Source organism: Coturnix japonica, unplaced genomic scaffold (assembly GCF_054131305.1).
Source record: "Coturnix japonica strain WE unplaced genomic scaffold, WE-NBRP24 Scf044, whole genome shotgun sequence".
Classification (NCBI taxonomy): Eukaryota; Metazoa; Chordata; class Aves; order Galliformes; family Phasianidae; genus Coturnix; species Coturnix japonica.
Genome location: NW_028188947.1, coordinates 505,927 through 528,079, shown reverse-complemented (window position 1 = coordinate 528,079; position 22,153 = coordinate 505,927). Strand labels below are relative to the sequence as shown.

The 22,153-nt window shown below is 51.0% G+C and overlaps 2 protein-coding genes across 2 annotated transcripts; both read left to right on the top strand.

Annotated features, from left to right (window-relative positions):
* The first annotated feature begins 2,039 nt into the window (after window positions 1-2,039).
* On the top strand, window positions 2,040-3,005 carry LOC146752515 (olfactory receptor 14C36-like). The gene has a single exon (XM_085531748.1). The coding sequence runs from the start codon at window positions 2,040-2,042 to the stop codon at window positions 3,003-3,005; it is 966 nt and encodes a 321-aa protein (XP_085387874.1).
* A 16,410-nt stretch (window positions 3,006-19,415) lies between these two features.
* Window positions 19,416-21,097, top strand: LOC146752514 (uncharacterized). The gene is made up of 4 exons (XM_085531747.1): window positions 19,416-19,501; window positions 19,924-19,995; window positions 20,087-20,188; window positions 20,892-21,097. The coding sequence occupies exons 1-4, from the start codon at window positions 19,474-19,476 to the stop codon at window positions 21,095-21,097; spliced, it is 408 nt and encodes a 135-aa protein (XP_085387873.1). The 5' UTR covers window positions 19,416-19,473.
* The last annotated feature ends 1,056 nt before the right edge of the window (window positions 21,098-22,153 follow it).

The window sequence follows — 22,153 nt, the reverse complement described above, 5'->3', positions numbered from 1 at the left end:
GCTGTCAGCTCCCCCTGCCGTGTTCTCCTCCAGTTCCCAGTGCCTCAGCCATGAACAGGCCGTCCCACAACCTCCCCATTCCCCCTGCACAAGCCCCTTAGCTGCTGGACATTTTGGTGTCCCAGGTAGCACTGGTAGCCTCCCTGACTCTCCCTGGCCGACTTGTGGTCCTTCCTATGTGAGTGTGGGCACCTTGAGCCCAGTTCCCATCTCCCAACCCCTTTCCCTTTTGACCTTCCCATTTGTCAGGGGTGGGGGGCCCAAAGGCCTACTGCCTCCCCTTGTCATGGACATAGATTGATCTAGATAACTCCATGAAAACTGTTTACAAGCCCTGGTACACTTCCAAGAGCACCCCAGGCACCTTGGGCATCACCCAGTGTACGTGTGTGTGAGCAACTGCCTCCCTGCTGAAGGACTGAAGACTCAGAGCAGGAGCTCACACACAGGCAACTCCTTGTGCACATCTGAACTGAATCAGAGGAATCCCAGCTCCTGTGGGTCCATGGGGAGCTGAATCCCATTTCAGCCCCAGGGTTTCCCTCTACAGATGAGAGGGATCCAGCCTCAGCTGGATCACTGCCCTTCACAGGGAAAGTCCAACCCTCCCTGTCCTTGTCTGTGTGCCCTTTTAGTTTCTTTAAACAGCATCTGGAAGGACTCACCGTATGTCTGGAATTTCAAGTACAGTCATGATGCCGTTGTCTTTCAGGAGCTGTTGTCCATGAAGACCCAGAGACATCTCTTTGGAGACGAGTGGGAAGGATAACAATGACATCCTCTGCTGATGAGCTGAGCTTGCCTCTTGGGAAACACAGAGCTCATAAAAGTGGGGAGCGCTGCAGCGAGACAGCTGTGCCCGGGAGCCACTCTTGTGCACAGCACAGCAGGGCTGGGATATGATCTGCAGGTGATATGAAGATAGAAGTGAAGGGAGAGACAGCTTACAGGATGCTTTAGGAGGGAGCAAGCTAAGAGCTTACTGGAGGAGCATTGATCGCATGCCATGACATGGTAAGTCTCACATCAGGCCATGCAGCTACATTTAATACAGGGATAAATAAGTCTGACACATCCCATAGCAGATCTGTCTTCAGGCACTGCATGTTTCTTGACACTGGAAAAAGCCTTCTGCTCCAGCTGAGGGCTTCTGTGATGCAGCATCAGAGCACAGCCCTGAGAGCTGCATTTCCCAGCACAGCTGCAGGCTGTGCAGCCGGGGCTGCAGGCGGGTGCCCAGGGCTGTCCTGCAGAGCAGGGTCCCTGCTGTGCCCCAGGGGCTGTGTGCTGGGTATGGGACTCTGCTGCCTGCCAGGCTCAGCACTCAGCCTGCCCGGGGAGCTGCCCAGGGCGCTGCAGGGAGATGTGTGGGGAGAAGGAGCCTCCCAGCAGGGCTTGTGCTGCCACAGCTGCTGCCTGGGGCAGGGAGATCACAGCTCCACTGCAGAACTGAGTGTCTGTAAGGGTACTTTGCAAGAGGAGAGCCAAGGCAAGGAATTTTAATTTCCTTTTCAGAGGGAAGGGAAGATTGGAGGCAGAAATATAAAAGGGGCTGTCAACTCTGAACACAGCTTGGAGACTCCCCAATATTTTTACAGTCAATTAGCTGTTTTGTAAACAGTCACACAAGTTGTGCTTTCAGCCTCATCTAGTTAAAAGGATATAATCAGCTTAAATTAGAGTTTCTTTTTTTTCTGCAAACATTAATAGTTCACTTTTCCTGCAAACAGGCAGATTTCTCAAAGACAAATTGAAGTGCAGAGGGTCTGGGGTCTCGAAGAGTAGCTGGAGTAAAGAGGAAAATATCCAGAAGGCTGGGATATGATTAGGAAATGAGAAGAGAGAAAGAGTTCCCTAATCTTCTTCTCCTGAAGGGATGGTGAAGTTCATGGAAATAAATTCAAGTTATGGTGTTAAATGATCATTTTTGAGAGGGAATGGAAAATTTAGTAGCATAGCAGAAGGAGTGTCTTTGAGAATCGTCTGAACTTGTCATTATCTTCTGCACCCTGAACAGGACTCCAAGCCCAGAACAGCAGATGTCCAACAGCAGCTCCCTCAGCGAGTTCCTCCTCCTGCCACTGGGAAACACACGGCAGCTGCAGCTCCTGCACTTCTGGCTCTTGCTGGGCATCTACCTCGCTGCCCTCCTGGGCAACGGCCTCATCAGCACAGCCGTAGCCTGTGACCAGCACCTGCACACACCCATGTACTTCTTCCTCCTCAACCTGGCCCTCCTCGACCTGGGCTACATCTCCACCACTCTCCCCAAAGCCATGGCCAACGCCCTCTGGGACACCAGGGCCATCTCCTACACAGGATGTGCTGCACAGCTCTTTTCCTTTGTCTTCTTCATCTCAGCAGAGTATTTCCATCTCACCATCATGTCCTATGACCGCTACGTTGCCATCTGCAAGCCCCTGCACTACGGGACCTTGATGGACAGCAGAGCTTGTGCCACCATGGCAGCAGCTGCCTGGGGAACTGGGGTTCTCAATTCCCTACTGCATACTGCCAGCACATTCTCACTGCCTCTCTGCCAAGGGAATGTTGTGAACCAGTTTTTCTGTGAAATCCCCCAGATCCTCAATCTCTCCTGCTCAGGCTCCAACCACAGGGAAGTTGTGTTTCTCAGTTTTAGTTTCAGTTTAGTCTTTGCGTGCTTTGTTTTCATTGTTGTGTCCTATGTGCAGATCTTCATGGCCGTGCTGAGGATGCCCTCTGAGCAGGGACGGTACAAAGCCTTCTCCACATGCCTCCCTCACCTGGCCGTGGTCTCCGTCTTTCTCAGCACTGCCTTTTTTGCCTACCTGAAGCCTTCCTCTGTCTCCTCCCCATCCATGGACCTGGTGTTGGCAATTCTGTACTCAGTGTTGCCTCCAGCAGTGAACCCCCTCATCTACAGCATGAGGAACAGGGAGGTCAAGGATGCAGTGAGGAAAGTGATGACTAAATGTGTTTCAAAAGCAGTGAACTGCCCATCTTTTGGAATTCATGGCTTGTAATGCAGCCCTTTACTGAATCATGCTGTCTTTTATTGTTTGTTCTGTGCCATTTTATCTGTGTAATTTATTCTTATTATATTATTATTATTCTCGATGATCTCTAGAGGTCCCTTCCAACCCCTACAATTCTGTGATTCTGTGATTCTGTGATTCTGTGCTCAACAAGACAGAGTCAGAGGTAACAGTGACGTTTCTTGGAGTATTAATGGCCCACTGAGGGCCTTTACAAACTAAGCTTCCCAAGGGACTTGTTAGAGAAGATAATTGGAAGCTATGACTACAGGCTGGCAAAGGCACTGGCATGGTGGCTCTGATTTTGAAAAACCCCTCCTTAGCCTTACGAAGCAGGCAGGCTAAGTCCTGATTTACAGACTCGTGGCAGGGAGATCCTGTCCTTCATGTTGGCTCAGGACCCTTCCTGGGCAGTGGATGGAGGTCTGTATGATGTCAAATGAAAGACATGGGGACAGAAGATCCACAAGCTCTGCATGGGGTGCAAGGACACTGTAAGGTTCATGTTCCATGTGTGACCTGAGTGTCATCACAGGATGTGGAATGTAAGAAGGACCCTGTCTGAACAAGCAGTCAATCCCAATGAAACTCTGAACTTGAGATCTCTCAGTCCCTGTGACCTCCTTCCCACACACTGCCATAGTCTGATGTCCTTCATGTTCTGAGGTGCCCAGAAGTGCACCCAGTGCTCCACGTGAGGCTGCAGCAGTGCAGAGCAGAGAGGGATGATCCTTTCCCTCACCCAGCTGGCAATACCTTGCTTGATGCGCTACAGGGGACCGCTGGCCTTCCTGGCTGCCTGGGCACCCTGCTGACTCACGTTCAATTTGATGTTGACCAGGACCCCCAATCCTATTCAGTCAGATGGCTCACCGGTGTCCCATATCGAGTCTGTGTTTATGTCCAGGGTTGCCTCTACCTAGGTGCACAATCAGGCACTTGTTCTTGTTAAGCTTTATGCACTTGGTGCTTAGTGCCAACAGGTACCCAGTTCTCTGACTTGTCCACATCTCTCTGCAAGTCCTCTCCAGCCACAGTGGAGGCAGCAGCACCTGCTCATCTGGTATCATAAGCAAACTTGCTCAGAACATCTTCTAGTCCTGCATGCAAGTCATCCACAAAAACATGAAAGAGAACTGGAGTGAGACTGACAGGTCCATAATTGCCCCTGTCATCTTTCTTGCTCTTCCTTACAATGAGACAACATTTGCCAGCTTCCCATCAACTGGTATGACCCTAGATTTACTTAGATGCAATTGAAATGCAAGCCCAGATCATACCAAAGTGTCATCATTACAAGAACGTAGATGTGCCACAGCTTTGCAATGCCTTGAACTCTGGAGTATGCCACAGAAGGAAGATAAAGACTGGCCTCTTCTGTTGGCAAGCAGAATAACACTACATGATACACGAGGACTGTGTCTCTGCTCTGCTCTGCTCTGCTCTGCTCTGCTCTGCTCTGCTCTGCTCTGCTGGCAGAGGAAAGGTGCAGGAGGTTGCTCTCATGTCAGTGCTCATACCTGAGGTGTGGAGTCAAAGTAGAGAGACCAGGCTCTTTTCAGCAGTGTGTGAAGACAAGACAAGGGGAAACGGACAGAAACTGGAGCATAGGAAGTTCTGCACGAATGTGTGCAAGAACTTCTTTCCAGTGAGGGTGCCGGAGCACTGGAACAGGCTGCCCAAGGGGTTGGGAAGTCTCCTTCTCTGGAGATATTCAAGACCTGCCTGGACGCCTACCTGTGTGCCTACCTGGTGTTCCCCAGGGGTCTGTGCTGGGGCCTGTCCTCTACAATATCTTTATTGATGACCTGGATGAGGACATTGAGTGCATCCTTTGTAAGTTTGCAGACTGCACCAAATTGGCTGGGAGTGTGGATGTGCCTGGAGTTAGCAAGGCGCTACTGAGGGATCTGGACAGGCTGGAGAGCTGGGCTGAAGCCACTTCAATGAGGTTAACTGAGACCAAATGCCGCGTCCTGCTTTTCAGCTACAACAACTCCAGGTGACGCTATGCAGGCTTGGAGTGAAGTGGCTGGAAGACTGTGTAGAGGAAACGGACCTGTGGGTATTGATTGATGCTCAGCTGAACATGAGCCAACAGTGTGCCCAGGTGGCCAAGAAGGTCAACGGCATCCTGCCTTGCATCAGAAACAGGGTTGCCAGCAGGAGCAGAGAGGTGATTGTTCCCCTGTACTCAGCACTGGTGAGGCTGCACCTCAAGACCTGTGTCAAATTTTGGGCCCCTCACTGCAAGAAAGACACTGAGGCCCTTGAACATGTTCAAAGGAGGGCAACAAAGTTGGTGAGGGGTCATATGAGGAGAGGCTGAAGGGGCTGGGAATGTACAGCCTGGAGAATAAGAGGCTCAGGGGAGACATTATTGCTCTCTGTAACTTCCCGAAGGGAGGTTGTAGTGAGCTGGGGGTCGGACTCTCATGTCATTTACGATAGGATTAGAGGGAATGACTTAAAGCTGCAGCAGGGGAGATTCTGGCTGGACAGTAGGAAATATTACTTCTCAGAATGGGTGGTCAGGCACTGGAATGGACTACCGAGGGAGGTGGTGGAGTCACCGACCCTGGGGGTGCTCAAGAAAGGATTGGATTTTGTGTTGAGGGACATGGTTTAGTGGAAGCTGTAGGTAACAGGTGAACGGTTGGACTGGGTGATCTTACAGGTCTTTTACAACCTTAGTGATTCTATGATTCTATGATTCCCTTGCCCTTTTTCCTTCAGCAAACACTCCCTGGGAGGTCTCAACACATATCTGGAATTGAAATCTGGTGTTTAATTCAACAGGTTTCAAAGTACAGTCATGATGCCGTTGTCTTTCAGGAGCTGTTGGCCACGAGGACCCAGGGACATCTCAGGGGAGGCGAGTGGGAAGGATAACAATGACATCCTCTGCTGCTGATCTGGGCAAGGCTCATGGGACACAGGGAGCTCATACAAGTGGGCAGCCCTGCAGAGAGACAGCTGTGCCCAGGAGCAGCTCTTGTGCACAGCACATCCTGCAGCTAACAGAAGGAGAAGAGAGACAGGGGAGAGAGGATGAGTACAGTGTGAGCAGACTGTGAGCTCGCAACAGGAGCATTGCTCCCATGCCATGACATGGTAAGTCTCACTGCAGACCATGCAGCTGTTGTTCCTATAGGGTTAACTAAAACTGAGACATCCAATAGCAGATCCAGCTGCAGGCACTGCATGTTTCTTTCTTGTGGAAAAAGATTTCTGCTCCAGCTGAGGGCTTCCATGCTGCAGCACCAGAGCCCAGCCCTGAGGCTTGTGATACCCAGCACGGCTGCAGGCTGTGCAGCTGGGGCTGCAGGCAGGTGCCCATGGCTGTCCTGCAGAGCAGGGTCCCTGCTGTGCCCCAGGGGCTGTGAGCCGGGTATGGGACTCTGCTGCCTGCCAGGCTCAGCACTCAGCCTGCCCGGGGAGCTGCCCAGCATGTTATGGGGAGACATGTGGGGGGAAGAAGCCCCCCAGCAGTGCTTGTGCTGCCACAACTGCTGCCTGGGGCAGGGGGATCACAGCTCCACTGCAGAACTGAGTGTTTTTACGAGTACTTTGCAAGAGGAGAGCCAAGGCAAGGATTTTCCACTTCCTGTTCTGAGTGAAGGGAAGAGGATTAGGCGCAGAAATCTAATAGGGGCTCTCAACTTTGAACACAGCTCTGAGACTCCCCAGTTTCGGTAGCTCCCCATGCATTGGTTATTTTGTGGACAGTCACTCAGTTAGATTTTTTCTACAGGCATTAGTAGTTCATATGTCCTGCAAACTGGCAGATTTGTCTTAGACGATTTCAAGTGCAGAGATGCTTGGGATGTGGTCTCTAAGAGCAGCTGCAATAAAGAGGAAAATATCCAGGAGTATGGGATATGATTAGGAAATGAGAAGAAAGTAAGACTTTCCTAATATTCTACTCTTGAAGGTATGGTTCATATTCATGAATATAAATTCAAGTTCTGGAGTTAAATGATCATTTTCCAAAGAAAAGGAAAGTTACAGTACAGCAGAAGGAGTGTCTCTGAGAATTGTCTGGACTTGTCATTATCTTCTGCACTCTGAGCAGGACTCCAAGCCCAGAACTAGAAGATGTTCAACAGCAGCTCCATCAGTGAGTTCCTCCTCCTGGTGTTGGGAGACACGCGGCAGCTGCAGCTCCTGCACTTCTGTTTCTTGCTGGGTATCTACTTGGCTGCCCTCCTGGGCAACGGCCTCATCAGCACAGCCGTAGCCTGCGACCAGCGCCTGCACACCCCCATGTACTTCTTCCTCTTCAACCTGGCCCTCCTTGACCTGGGATGCATCTCCACCACTCTCCCCAAAGCCATGGCCAACGCCCTCTGGGACACCAGGGCCATCTCCTACGCAGGATGTGTTGCACAGCTCTTTTTCTTTGTCTTCTTCCTCTCAGCAGAGTGTTCCCTTCTCACCATCATGTCCTATGACCGCTATGTTGCCATCTGCAAGCCCCTGCACTATGGGACCCTCCTGGACAGCAGAGCTTGTGCCACCATGGCAGCAGATGCCTGGGGCACTGGAGTTATCAATTCCCTACTGCATACTGCCAGTACATTTTCACTGCCTCTCTGCAAAGGGAATGTTTTGAACCAGTTTTTCTGTGAAATCCCCCAGATCCTCAAGCTCTCCTGCTCAGCCTCCTACATCAGGGAAGTTGTTTTTCTCATTTTTAGTGTCAGTTTAGGCTTTGGGTGCTTTGTTTTCATAGTTGTGTCTTATGTGCAGATCTTCATGGCCGTGCTGAGGATGCCCTCTGAGCAAGGACGGCACAAAGCCTTCTCCACATGCCTCTCTCTCTTGGCCGTCATCACCCTATTTGTCAGCACTGCCATTTTTGCCTACATGAAGCCCCACTCCATCTCCTCCCCATCCATGGATCTGATGTTGGCACTTCTGTACTCGGTGGTGTCTCCAGTAGTGAACCCGCTCATCTACAGCATGAGGAACAGGGAGGTGAAGGATGCAGTGAGGAAAGTGATGACCAAATTTCTTTCAAAAGCAGTGAACTGCCCATCTTTTGGAATTCATGGCTTGTAATGCAGCTCTTTACTGAATCAAGCACTCCTTTATTGTTTGTTTTGTGCCATTTTACCTGTGTAATTTATTCTTATTCTTCTTTAAAAATACTGTAATCTTTTCACTACTAAGTCATTATTGAAACCAATTCCTGTTCACCTTGTACCATTGTAGTGTAGCCTAGACACACTGTACATAATGTACAAGCCTCTCTGTGAACCTTACCAGAATAAATGAAATGCCGTCACTCTCTCTGTTCTTCTTGTGAGACGTTTCAGGACCTGTACTGGTCAGACGTTCTCAGAAACCCACAGTCCAGCAGGAAGCACACGGATGTTCATCAAACTGTGCAATGGCTTCAGGCTGCAATAGCTGATGGGCCATCCCTGGGCTCCTGGACGGGGTCTGTGTTTTCAGGATCACGTGTCAGTGCCTCTGAGAGTCCAGCAGCAGCACTGGTTTGCACGTTGGTTGTCAGGTCCCTTCTCCTCATTTCCTGTGAGGAAATTCATTTCCCTGCACACAACAAGTTCTTGGATGTGTGTTATCATGTCAGAAGTTTCCAAGCTTCTTCCAGGGCTTCTTCCATTTTGTACACAGACATGATCACTGCCTCCAGGATGGTCTGTGGAGAGGGAAAGAAGTCACGGAAGGGATGCTCGCTCTCTCACTGACTGGATGTGGTTTTGGTGTTGCCAGCCAGGAGAGGTGGGCTGTGCAGATGGTAATGACCATGACAAGCAGCCTTTAGAGGAGGAGCCAGAAAAGGAGATTTTAGAAGGAGGAAGTCAAGGACAGAAAGTCGCCTGTCCTGTGACTGATTGTCACGGGTTTCCTAGATTTGTCTATGCCCGTGACAGGTGGAGCCACCCCATAGTGCCCCCCTAGGCCCAGAAAGGAAGGGAAAAAGGGGGAATGGGATAAAAACAGCAGCAATCTAAGGAGGAAAACTTATTTTCTAAATATGATATTGGAATACAAGATAACACAATATAATAAAATATAATTGAGACTAATAAATCAAACGAAACAGAGAGAGTCCCCGAAAACCTAGAGGCCTACTCTGAACTCTAGGCGACACAGCTGGAACGCTTCCCACTCCTAGAGAAGTTCAAGAGAGAGAGAACTCCAGCTGGGCACAATATTATATAGTGTCCTGGTCTCGTGACTTATCCCTGACCGTGATGTTCTCTGGGATACGTAGTCTTCTTCTGTGAACTGCACATTCAGCAAAATCTTCCATGCTTTACATGATGTTATGATGTGGAATACTGATAGCAAAATTACAAAATTGCAAAACAATGAGAAACATATTCATTGTTTTTCCTGGAACTCATTTCCATGCTGTCCCTCCTACTGCCGCGTGCGCAGTCCGTAGTGGGGGTCTCACTCCAGTGGTCATTGCGATGAATTCATAAGTCTTCCTCAGGTTGCTTTGACCCAGCTCCTCCAATCAATACGTCAAAGCCATTTTCTTTGGCTACCTTTCCCTTCCAGCTGTATTGTCTTAAGTATAGACCCAGCTGTGTTATCCCAGCTGTACTGTAACTACAGCAACGTCTACATGTCCAACTAGTCCTATTCTTCTGACATTCCCCAAAGCCTAGGATACTTAATCTTCATGAAGGGCCCCTAGTTTCTTGATTCTTATTTTCTGCTGTGACCAAAGACCCGTTGTGAATGAAGTTATCCCAGCTGGAGGCCATTCAGGACTGGTATTCCCCAGGTTTCAGTGCTGGGGCCACTTCTCTTTACTATTTTCATCAGTGTTCCTCTGGGGTTGGTATTGGAGCCTGTAATGTTCAATATCTTTTTGATGACCTGGATGTATTGGAGTCTGTCCTGTTTAATACCTTTCTTGATGACCTGAATGAGGGGATTGAGTGCATGCTCAGTGAGTTTGCAGATGGCAGCAAACTGGGAGAAAGTTTTGGTCTGCCTGGGGGAAGGAACATCCTGCACAGGGATCTGGATTGCTGGGCTGAAGCCAATGGGATAAAGATCAGTAAGACCAAATGATGAGTCCTGCACTTTGGCCACAACAACTCCAGGCAGCGCTGCAGGCCTGTGGCAGAATGGGTAGAAGACTGCATGAAAGGAAAGGACTGGGGGTGTTGGCTGATACACAGCTGAATGTGAGTGTAGCCACGAAGACCAATGGCATTCTGGCTTGGATCAGAAATTGTGTAGTCAACTGGGCTATACAGCAACCCCAAGCAAACCTACAGGCTTGGGGAGGTGTGGCTGGAAAGCTTCCAGATGGAAAGGGACCATGGTGTATGTGCTGATGGACAGTCGGCTGAATATGAGCCAGCAGTGTGCCCAGGTGGCCAAGAAGGCCAATGGCATCCTGGCTTGTATCAGAAATGGTGTGGTGAGCAGGACTAGGGAAGTCATCCTGCCCCTGTACTCGACACTGGTGAGGCCTCACATCAAGTGCTGAGTTCAGTTTTGGGCACCTCAGCACAGGAAAGACATGGAGGTGCTGCAGCAGGTCCAGAGAAGGGCAACGAGGCTTGTGAAGGGCTTGGAGAATCAGCCCTATGAGGAGAGGCTGAGGGAGCTGGGGCTGTTTAGTCTGGGGAAGAGGAGGCTGAGGGGAGACCTTATAGCCCTCTTCCAGTACCTGAAAGGTTCTTACAGTGAGAGTGGGGCAGGTCTCTTCTCACTGGTGACTGGTGACAAGTGACAGGACGAGGGGAAATGGCCTCAAGTTGCACCATGGCAAGTTTAGGTTGGATATTAGGAAGAACTTCTTTACAGAAAGGGTAGTTAGGTACTGGAATAGGCTCCCCAGGGAGGTGGTTGAATCGCCATCCCTGGTTGTGTTTAAGAGCTGTTTGGATGTGGTGCTCAAGGATATGATTTAGTGTAGGGTTTTTAGAGTTAGGGTACTATGGTTATAGTGTACTATGGGTATAGGATACTATGGTTATAGGGTACTACAGTTTATAGGGTTCTATGGTTATAGTGTTCTGGTTAGGCTGCGGTTGGACTTGATGATCTTCAAGGTCTTTTCCAACCTGGGTAATTCTATGATTCTATGGAGAAGATGATTCCCTTGTTCTTGGCACTGGTGAGGCCACACCTTGAGTACCGTGTTCAGTTTTGGGCTCTTCACTATAAGAAAGAGACTGAGGCTCTGGAGCGTGTTCAGAGGACAACAGAGCTGGTGAGGGGTCTGGAGCACAAGTCTTATGAGGAGCAGATCAGGTAATGGGTTGATTTGTCTGGAAAATGGGTGGCTCATGGGATGTGGTGGTAGATGTAACTGTGAGCAAGTCATAGAATTTATAGAATTACCCAGGTTGGAAAAGACCTTGAAGATCATCAAGTCCAACCACAGCCTAACCAGAACCCTAACTCTAAAAACCCTACACAAAATCATATCCCTCATTGAGGAAACACTGCGAAATATAGCGACCCATAGAGACCAGTAGTGACACGTGGAGACCCATAGTGACCCCACAGAGATCCATAGTGGCCCATAGCGTCCCATAGAGAAACATAGAGACCCATAGTGACCGATAGAGACCCATAGAATGAGAGAGAGCAGAGGGAGGGTATTGTGGCTGCTTGGCAGAAAGAGGAGCTCGATCATTTAGGGCTTTGGAGTAGATGGTGAGAAAGGGTGGGGAAGCCCACAGGGGGGCAGGACATGGTGCACATGGCACGGAGCTGGGGAAGCTTCCCAGCACTTTGAGGTGACCACTGCCAGGCAGGGACAAATCCCAGCAGTCCATGCTGAGCATGAGAACAAGGACACACAACAGACACACAGTGTGTAGCTTTGCTGAGGGATTTATTGATCATCAGGGGGAGTCATTGATCATCAGGGTCTTCATTATCAGAGGGCAAAGCTGGTCCTCAGAGGGCAGCACTGGTCATCCGAGGGCAGCAGTGGTCATCAGAGGATGTCAGAGGGCATCACTGGCAAGGAGGAGCCTTGTCCCTGCAGGGTTTGTCCCCAAGGACTTAGGTCAGGAGAAAGACTGGCAGCAGCCAAGAGACCCAGGGCAGGATGTGGGTCCCATGGGGACAGAAGCCACAGCCCCTGTCCCAGCTGCATGGTGACTCTGGGCCATCCATAGGGCACCCTGAGCCTGCCCCCTCCAGATCCGTTCCTCTGCACAGCCCCATAGAGCGCAAGGGAAGGGCTGGAGGTGACAGTGCCCAGGTCCCCCTTGAACAGGCCACAGACAGTCCCCTCCATACCATCAGTTTCCACCACTGATGCCCAGTCCTCAGTGCTCCAGGTACACACAGGGTCCACCAAGTTCCATTTGGGTTTGTAAGCATTCCCATGCCACTCACCTAGACATGTAGATCCAGGGCCGCACGTCTCACATGTGGGGGATTCTCCTCTGTCCTGCTGAGCACGTCCTGGGGAAAAAGGGGCTGTTAGGGACACACCGAGGCTATAGAGAAAGTGGAACGTGTTGGGGCAGTAAGACACAGTGGGACACCATAAAGGTGCAGGGACCCATTGTGGGCACTAGAACAGAATGCCCAAGGCATGGTCCTGTAGCCAGCTCATCCCTAACTAACCCCATTGCCTCCTTCCCCTGCCCATTGCCCTTTCACATCTTGAGGGAGCCCAACAGAGGCCTTGGGGCTGCAGGAGTGTCCCCAAATCCCAGGGACTGTGTTGGTCCCAGGGGTTACCCCCAACCTCATGGCTGCCAAGGACTGTGTGCGCCTCTGCCCATGGAGGTGCCCAGGGCTGGGGTTGGGTATAGATACCGGGTAGGGGTCTGGGGGGACCAAAGGAGGGTAATAGGGGTGCCAAGAGTCTTGGGGGTGCTAAACAGAGAGGAACAGAGAACGAAGGAAAATGAAACAAAAGGCATTGGGGACCTAAAGTGATAAGAATCAGGTTGCCAATTAAAGGAGATCTGTTGGTGCAAAAAGGATGGGATGTGGGGACCCGAAGAGAGGGCATTTGGAGCCAAGAAGAGAAGGGATTTGGGGAACCCATAGAAAAGATGATGAGAATGCAAATGGAAGAAATTTGGATGTGCCAAATAGAGGGGCAGCCTCTGCCAGGCAGGGACAGACCCCACCTGCTCCTGCAGAGCTCCATGCAGGGCCACCCTTGGGCACAATCAATGTGTGTGCCCGGACACTCACCACAGTAACTTCCAAGTCCAGCACATGCAAAAGTGGCTGTGGGGAGAGGAGTAGGAGAGAGCGTGAGAGAGATGCTCGCATCGGGGATCCCCAATGGCCCATCACCTCCAGCCCCAGTCCACATCCCCCACAGATGCTTCACCTGAGCTTCCACTGTGCAGCACAGGGCAGCGAGGAGCATCACGAGGCTGAGCACAGCTGCCTTCATCTTCCTCTGTGCTATGGGAGCTGGGTGAGGCTGCAGGAGGCAAGGTCTGCATTTATCCTCCAGAGCCCCTCCCACTCCCCAGATGCCCCTGGGCTTGGCAGACTCCCCTGACATGGACTGAGCCCTGCATGCAGCCATCCCTTTCCTTGGCCCCAGGAAACATGAGGAAGCCTGGGATCAGAGGAAGAAGACTGAGTGCTGGGATCCCAATGTCACCGAGCCCAAATCCCCCAGGTCCCAGCACTCAGCACACACGGCATTTCTGTCCCTGAGGACCACCCAGAGATGTCGCTGTCCCCATATCAAGGCTTTGTCCAAGGACTCATCACTGAGTCCTGTCCAGTCCTGTGAAGCTACAAGGTTTGAGGCTGATTTTATCAGGAACTAGGACACAGCATTTGGGGACACTGGGAGGTGTGAGGATAACAGGGACATGGGGAGTGTGGAACTTACGAAGATATTTGTAAGGCAAGGGGTCACAGGGAGATGGGGACATGAGGATATGGGAACATCATGGGGACATGAGTGTATCATGGCAGTATGGAGACATAATGGAAATATGGGGGAAAGGGGACATGCAGCCAAATGGGAACTTCTTGGTGACAGGGACACAGGAAGTTGTAGGTGGGGCCATCAAGGCCAGGCTGGATGTAGCTCTGGGCCACCTGCTCTGGTGCTTGGCAACCCTGCACTAATCAGGGGGATTAAACTAGATGATCATTGTAATACGATTCAACTCAGGCCATTCTATAATTCTGTGTGGGCAGTGGGGACAGTTGGGTGATGGGGACACATAGACACAGGGAGGTTGGCAGTGTTCACTCAGTGCCTTTGTCATCATGCTGGAGATCAAGAGTGAATAACAAAACTTGGCTGTGGCTGATGGGTTTCCTCCTCATTTATTGCTGAAAACTCCAAAGACCACAACTTTTAGAATTGTGGAATCTCAATATCATGGAATATCTGAACCACGAATTCACAGACTCATAGAACCAGTGAGTCATGGAATCACAGAAGCACAAAATCACAGCACCATACAACTATAGAATCATGGCATCATTGAAACAGGACAAGACCTCTTCAGTCACATCAGGAGATGTGCCATATATATTCTGCTGTCTTTACACAGCCAAGAGCAGAAGTCCCCATGTGACATCCAGAAATCTGCATTGCATGTCTGAGATGGCAGTAGTATGGCCTCTGTCCATGAGGACAGTTTGCCATTAGGACACGCAGGCATGGAATCCAAGGTTTGGGGTGAAAATTGGCTGAAGGTACCTGATTCGGTTCTGAAGTCACTGGGCTGTGTGCCTGAGCTTCAGCAGAACAAAGGTGTCCTATGGGTTTTGTTCCCATGATGATCCAGCCTCCTGTCATGGCTTAAAGAAAGTGAGTCTTGTTTTATCCGGATGAAAGGAAAGAAATAATAGAGATCTGATAAATGGCAGTGAGAGAGAGAGCGAGCATCCCTTCCGTGACTTCTTTCCCTCTCCACAGACCATCCTGGAGACAGTGACCACCTCTGTGTACAAAATGGAAGAAGCCCTAGAGGAAGCTTGGAAACTTCTGACATGATAACACACATCCAAGAACTTGTTGTGTGCAGGGTCTCACAGGGAATGAGGAAGAGGGGATCTGACAACCAACGTGCAAACCAGCTGCTGCTGCTGGACTCTCAGAGGCACTGACAGATGTGAACCTGAAAGCACAGACAACAGACAGGAGCCCAGGGTTGGCCTGTCAGCTGCTGAAGGGTGAAGCCATTGCACAGTTTGATGAACAGCCATGTGCTTCCTGCTGGACTGTGGGTTTCTGAGAACATCTGACCAGTACAGGTCCTGAAACGTCTCATAAGAGGGAGGGCAGAGAGAGTGACTGCATTTCCTTTATTCTGTTAAGGTTCACAGAGAGCCTGGTACATTATGTACAGTGTGTATGGGCTACACTACAAAGGTACAAGCTCAACAGGAATTGGTTTCAATAATGACTCAGTAATGAAAACAATACAGTATTTATTTATAGAAGAAAAAGAATAAATTACACAGATAAAATGGCACAAACCAAACAGTAAAGGACAGCATGATTCAGCAAAGGGCTGCATTAATAGCCATGAAATCCAAAAGCAGTTCACTGCTTTTAAAACACATTTAGTAATCACTTTCCTCACTGCATCCCTTACTTCCCTGTTCCTCATACTGTAGATGAAGGGGTTCACTGCTGGAGGAACCACTATGTACAGAAGTGCCAGCATCAGGTCCATATATGGGGAGGAAATGGAGGGGGGCTTCAGGTAGGCATAAAGGACCGTGATGAGAAACAGGGAGACCACAGCCAGGTGAGGGAGGCATGTGGAGAAGGCTTTGTGCCGTCCCTGCTCAGAGGGCATTCTCAGCACAGCAGTGAAGATCTGCACATAGGAAACCACAATGAAAACAAAGCACCCAAAGACTATATTCATACTCAAATTGAGAAAGACAACTTCCCTGAGGTAGGAGACTGAGCAGGAGAGCTTGAGGATCTGGGGGATTTCACAGAAAAACTGGTTCACAACATTCCCTTGGCAAAGAGGCAATGAAAACGTACTGACAGTGTGCAGCAGGGAATTGATAACTCCCGTGCCCCAGGCAGCTGTTGCCATGTTGGCACAAGCTCTGCTGTCCATCAAGGTCGCATAGTGCAGGGGCTTGCAGATGGCAACGTAGCGGTCATAGGACATGATGGTGAGAAGGGAACACTCTGTTGAGGCGAAGAAGACAAAGAAAAAGAACTGTGCAACACATCCTGTGTAGGAGATGGCCCTGGTGTCGCAGAGGGCCTTGGCCAAGGCTTTGGGGAGAGTGGTAGAGATGCTGCCCAGGTCAAGGAGGGCCAGGTTGAGGAGGAAGAAGTACATGGGGTTGTGCAGGCGGTGGTCACAAGCAATGGCTGTGCTGATGAGGCCATTGCCCAGGAGGGCAGCCAGGTAGATACTCAGCAAGAGCCAGAAGTGCAGGAGCTGCAGCTGCCGCGTGTCTGCCAATGGCAGGAGGAGGAACTCGCTCAGGGAGCTGCTGTTGGACATCTGCTGTTCCTGGGCTTGGAGTCCTGCTCAGAATGCAGAAGATAATGACAAGTCTAGACCATTCTCAGACACACTCCTCCTGCTATACTATAGAATTTTTCCTTTCCCTTTGGAAAATGATCACTTAACTCCAGAACTTGAAATTACATTCATGAGCTTCACCATCCCTTAAGGAGTAGGAGATTGGGAAGCTCTTACTTTCTTCTCATTTCCTAATCATATCCCAGCCTCCTGGATATTTTCCTCTTTACTCCAGCTTCTCCTCGAGACCCAAGACCCAGTTTATGTGCACTTCAGGTTGTCTTAGAGAAATCAGCCAGTCTTCAGAACAAGTGAACTATTAATGCCTGCAGAAAATGATGAAAACAGAAATTAATTGAATCATTTTAGGAAGGAGAGGATGATAGCACATTCTGCGTCACTGTTCACAAAATAACCGATGAAGTGAAGAAATACTGGGGAGCCTCAGAGATTTCTTCAAAGTTGGCAGTCCTTCTTAGATCTCTGCTTCAAATTTTCTTCCCACCCCTTAAAACAGGAAATGGAAAATCTCTGCCTTTGCTCTTCTCTTGCAAAGCACCCTCACAGACTTTCTGTTGTGCAGTGGAGCTGTGATCCCCCTGCCCCAGGCAGCAGCTGTGGCAGCACAAGCCTTACAGTGAGGGTGACGGAGCACTGGAACAGGCTGCCCAGGGAGGTGGTGGAGTCTCCTTCTCTGGAGATATTTAAGACCCGCCTGGATGCCGAGCTGTGCAACGTGGTGTAGGGAGCCTGCTTTGGCACGGGGGTTGGACTCGATGATCTCTAGAGGTCCCTTCCAACCCCTACAATTCTGTGATTCTGTGATTCTGTGATTCTGTGATTCTGTGAAGTCACCTCACCACCCAGGCAGGACCGCTGAAATCAGTGGGGTGCACCTCTCCTGTCCAGGAACCCGAAAGAGGTGATAATAATCCCAGGCCAACAATTGTAGTATTGATATGATGATTTTATTCAAAGTCTTTGTTAAACAAAGAGGGAAGGAAGGGAGGGGTGCGCTGGGGGGGGGAATGGGAGGGGTGGAGGAGGGTTGATGTCAGACTGTGAAATCAATTTTTTTAATCTTAATTCTGCTTCAGAAACAACATCTGATTCCCACGCTCTCTGCTTGGTATTTTGTCTTTTGATGCAAACACATAAGCTCCATTGGTGCCTGGTTCAGCAGTTCAGCTTCCTTTGTGCCCTTTGCCTGGTTGTAGGGAAGGTGGCAGGCTCTGATTCAATGAGGGTGTTGTATGGACACAGTATTTATCGCCATGTATCCAAAGGTGCAACAGTTTCTGGAAACCCAGGTGGGATCCTATAGGTGATGGTTCTCTCGCCACCAAGCATCCAGTTGCCAGCAGTGGGTGAGTTCACTGGGACTTTGGGGATGGGAGGTGCCAACTAGCAAGCCTTCAATATCTGCTACTAAAATCAGACTTGGAAGCACGTTACACGTGGGAAATACACTTGGTGCAGGAAAGGGGATTTCCTTAGCCATCAAAAAAAGATGAAACTGCAGATCTATCAACAAAAATGTAAGCACGTGACACTTGACTTGGCGGGTCTGTGGGAAGGTCAGCTTCTCCGTGTTTGTATTTCAGCCATCATCCTCCACACTGGAGAGGATTTATCCGCTTGGCTTGCTTAATTGCAGCACGTTTCACACGCGTGGATAACCTGTGCATATTGCGTCACTACCCCTGTGGCCTGAGGTGTTGCACCAGGCTGGAAATAAATAATGCCTTCTTGGGGTTGTTGAAGCTCTGCAAAAGTTTGCAAAGCAAAGTTGTGGATGCTCCATCCCTGGAGGTGTTCAAGGCCAGGCTGGATGGAGCTCTGGGCAGCAAGACTCTGTGGGTGGCATCTCTGCCCGAGGCAGTGGGGCTGGGGTTCTGAGTTCTTCACTGTCCCTTGCAAGCCAAGCCATTCTATGATTCTGCATTTCTATGATGTAAGCACCAGCCCCACACAGCCCTGGTGCAGTGCATCACAAGAGCAGCAGCCTGTGGGGAGCCACCACCCGGAATCACAGAGATGTGAGGTCACAATGCCCCATCCTATGACTGTGCTGAGCTGCGTCATGAGCTCACAAGGCCTGGCTGCAGGCTTGGCTCAGTGCGACACTCACTGTGGCTGCAGCGGTGGTGTTGGAAGCGTGGTGCAAGTGTGGGGGCGGCCATGGACCCTGCCCGCCTTGTCCTCTTCCTCCTATTGGTGGCCATGAGTTTCCAGGAGAGCTGTGCTGCTCCGTGGCGAGCACGGGGAGCAGGTGAGTGGGTAGAGATGGGACCCAAACTGAGCAGCGCTGGGAGCAAGAAGTCAGGCTGTGTCCCCACGGCCCTGTAGTACACTTGCCTGGGGCCTGCCTTCCATGGGGGTGTTGCTGGGTAGGGGGTGATGGGCAGCACTGCAGGAGACGGGCAAGAGCCCGTGGCTGCGCTGCTCCCCAGGGCTGGCTCCAGCCATGCCAGGCTGTAGCTCTGCTAATTGCTGGCTGGAGCACAGCCTTCGTCCTGGGAGATGCCCGGGGAGAGTTCAGAAGAGGCGTGCTGGGCGTGCATGAGCATTTCTGCTTCAGGCTCATGGCACTCCCCAGTTTCCAAGCCAGAGCCCCAGTCCACAGCCCAGGGGAAGAGACAGGTGTGCTTTCCTCCAGTGCCTCAGTGTGACCTTGCTGTCCATCAGAGGCCTCCCAGTAAGAAAGCCCTGGGGGGTGCATCTTCTTCCACGTAATCTGTGAGAGATGTGGCACGTGGCCCGGAGAGAGCACTGCATACGCTGCCAGGTGCCAGCCTACGGGTCATCCCGTCCACCCTGCAACTTTGGAAATCATGACCTGAGTTATTCTCCCATGCCCCACATCCAGTTACTGAGGGAGAAGGAGATCACACCATATAGCGCATATAAGTGGGAACTTATCTCATCTGTTCTTGATTCTAGATGATGAGCTTCGTGCTCCCTTTCCGGATGCTCCTTCGGATCCGGACTTCATGCCTGTGCCTGGGGGACAACCCAGGGGTAAGTTGTGAGTGTCTGTTTCCTTGAAGGCTGAAACGTTCATGCTCTCATGGTTTACCTGGGTGCAATTTTACTGGAGATCCTCTCTAGGTCTTCCAAGCCTGTTTGTGCCCGGAAGGGTTTGCACAGATGAGCCATGAGTATTTTTTCTCTCGGAGAGCTGCCACGTTTCAGTGGGAAGGTTACCGCTGCCCCTCTGCAGCTGAGGGAGCCCAGACCTTTGTATTTGGACTGTGGCATTCCCCAACCACCGCCAGACCCTACAGGTCACTCAGGGAAAAGGAGGCCCCCACATGTGCCGGAAGCTCTCCTCACCTGTGTCTGATCACACTTGTGTCTGCAGGCCCTGTCCCCTGTATGCTCTGCTACTCAGTTGATGCTGTAGTGTGTGACTAAAACTTTTCATGGGTCTTTGGTTGCAGAAGTGCCCCCAGTGTGGGCCTTGCCCGGTCATCGGTTTCCTCCTGTGCTGGAGCCCAGCTGGAATCCCAGCAGTGAGTACTCTGTCTTCACTGACTTGGCTGACTCGCCGCTGATCTTCAGATCTTCATGCACATGATATTTAACTTCATACATTCTGTTAAGGTCCGGAAAGAGAAGAGGATGAATCCAAACAAGGAAAATACTCTCAGGGCTCATCCCGTCTCCTGAAGCGACTGCTGAAGGAAATGGAGAAGGCAGAGCGTGGTGGGTATACTTCAGTCTGTTCACTGTGGGACCTGGGAAGCTGAGGTGTGATATACAGGTGTGGGCAGGCTGTAGCCTGCACAGCAGGAAGGGATGGGTCAGAGCCGTGCTGCAGCCGTGTTCCATGTATCACCTTGCAGGTGCTGTCAAGCACCAGAGCTGGTCTGCTGCCAGATGGTCTGCATCCAGCCAAGACCCAGAGGCAGCTGCTCCCCCAGCACAACCATTACTTGTCAGAGCTGCTTTGTGCAGTCATTGGCACCCAGATGGCAGCAAGTGGCAAAGTGGCAAGTGCTGTGCTTCTGTTCATCCAAAGCCCTCCATGCAGCTGAGCAAGTTCAAGGCAGGAGGAGCATCCCGAGCATCCCTGCCTTTTTTAATGCAGGAAATGAGGTGGAGATGCTAATTCTGAAGGTTTGGACTGTGTGTTAGAGCTTGGATTTCAGCCTGCAGCTACCTGGCTGTGACGGGCTGGTGACAGCACAGTATGTGAGGGCCTTGCACAGGAGCTGATTCCTCAAGAGGTGTGAGGGAGTCAGCATTGTCCAATAGCTGGGAGGGCCCAAATGCCCTTGGGTAACAGAGGGGCTCACAGTGTACTTGGGGGGGGCCTGGACTTTACCTGAGCTTGGGATTGGAGAAGCTCAGTTTTTGATGAGGGCACGTGACATCCCGATCCTACTGCCCTGCTTTCTTTCTAAAGGAACGGACCAACAAAGTGAGCGGGATGCACTCCAGGAAGGTGGATATCCCACACTGCCTGTCCCGGACAGAGGAATGCAGGCAGCACCAACCGGCATGCCAGGTAATTTCTGTCCTATGATCATACGGTGTCACGAACCAGAGTCACTGCGTGCCTGCAGGCTCTTGCTGCCAGCTCTTGCACACCAGGTCAGCAGCCAGACCTGAGCGTGTGAGCATAGAGCACATGTAAAAGAAGCAGGAGTGTTTCTCCCCTGGGCTGGCTCTGGCTGTGCCCTGTGCTGGCTGAAGCCTGACCTTCAGCCTGGGGGGCGTCCCACAGGGGGAGCTCAGGACACGCATGCTGGGAAAAGCGTGAGGGATTCTGCTCTGTAGACCCCACGGACCAAGCCCAGACCCCAGAGTACAGCCCCAGCTCTCGGCCCAGAGGAGGACACGGGTAGTGCCTGTGCAGCCTCTCTGTACCCAACGAGAGGTGGAAGCAATCCTTCTTGTCCTCCGGTGCTTCGGCACCAGAGACGGAGGCACCCACTGACAAAATGACCTCTTGGGTCCATGAAGCACACTGAGAGATTATCTGTAGCGCAGCTGAAGGTAACATGGGACATTGTCTCATTTCTTCCAGGGATGAACACAGGCAAAAGCACAGAGGCTGCTGCTCACACATCTGTGCGGAAGCGCCGCATTCCGGTGACAGTCTCAGCGATGCTGATGCCTGCGCTGGTGCTGGCTGTTGGTGTTGTGATATGGGTGCTCAAAGACTACCTGTGAGTTGGCCTTTCCCCAGAACACCTTATTGCTGCATTTGGCAATGAAGCATTTGTGGTGCCAGGATCCTGGACGGCCAAATCAGCCGCTGGCAGTACACTGCTAGGACTTAGGTTGCAAAGTCTTTCAAGTTTCCCCTTATTTCCTGTCACTGAGTAGTGCTTTCTGAAACTCATTCTCACAGAGCGCGCAAGAGGGAAAAGAGAGCAGCAGAAGCAGCAGATGGAGCTGGGGAAGGCAACGAGACAGACTCTGACCCAGTCAAACAAGAATCTCCGTAATAGCTCCAGTCCGTTCCATTCTGCCATTGAAGAGGCCCGAAGTCTTCAAGGTCATCTGGAAGACCTGGAGCTTGAACTGAAAGCCATGAAAGAGATCCTTGGGAACAGTCCTGAGTGCTGCCTTCTGTCAGAGGACGGCCCTGAATGTGAGAGCAGAGCTTTTGTCCTTCATCCTGCATACTCCAGGACAGGTATCACCAGCAGTTTGAAGATT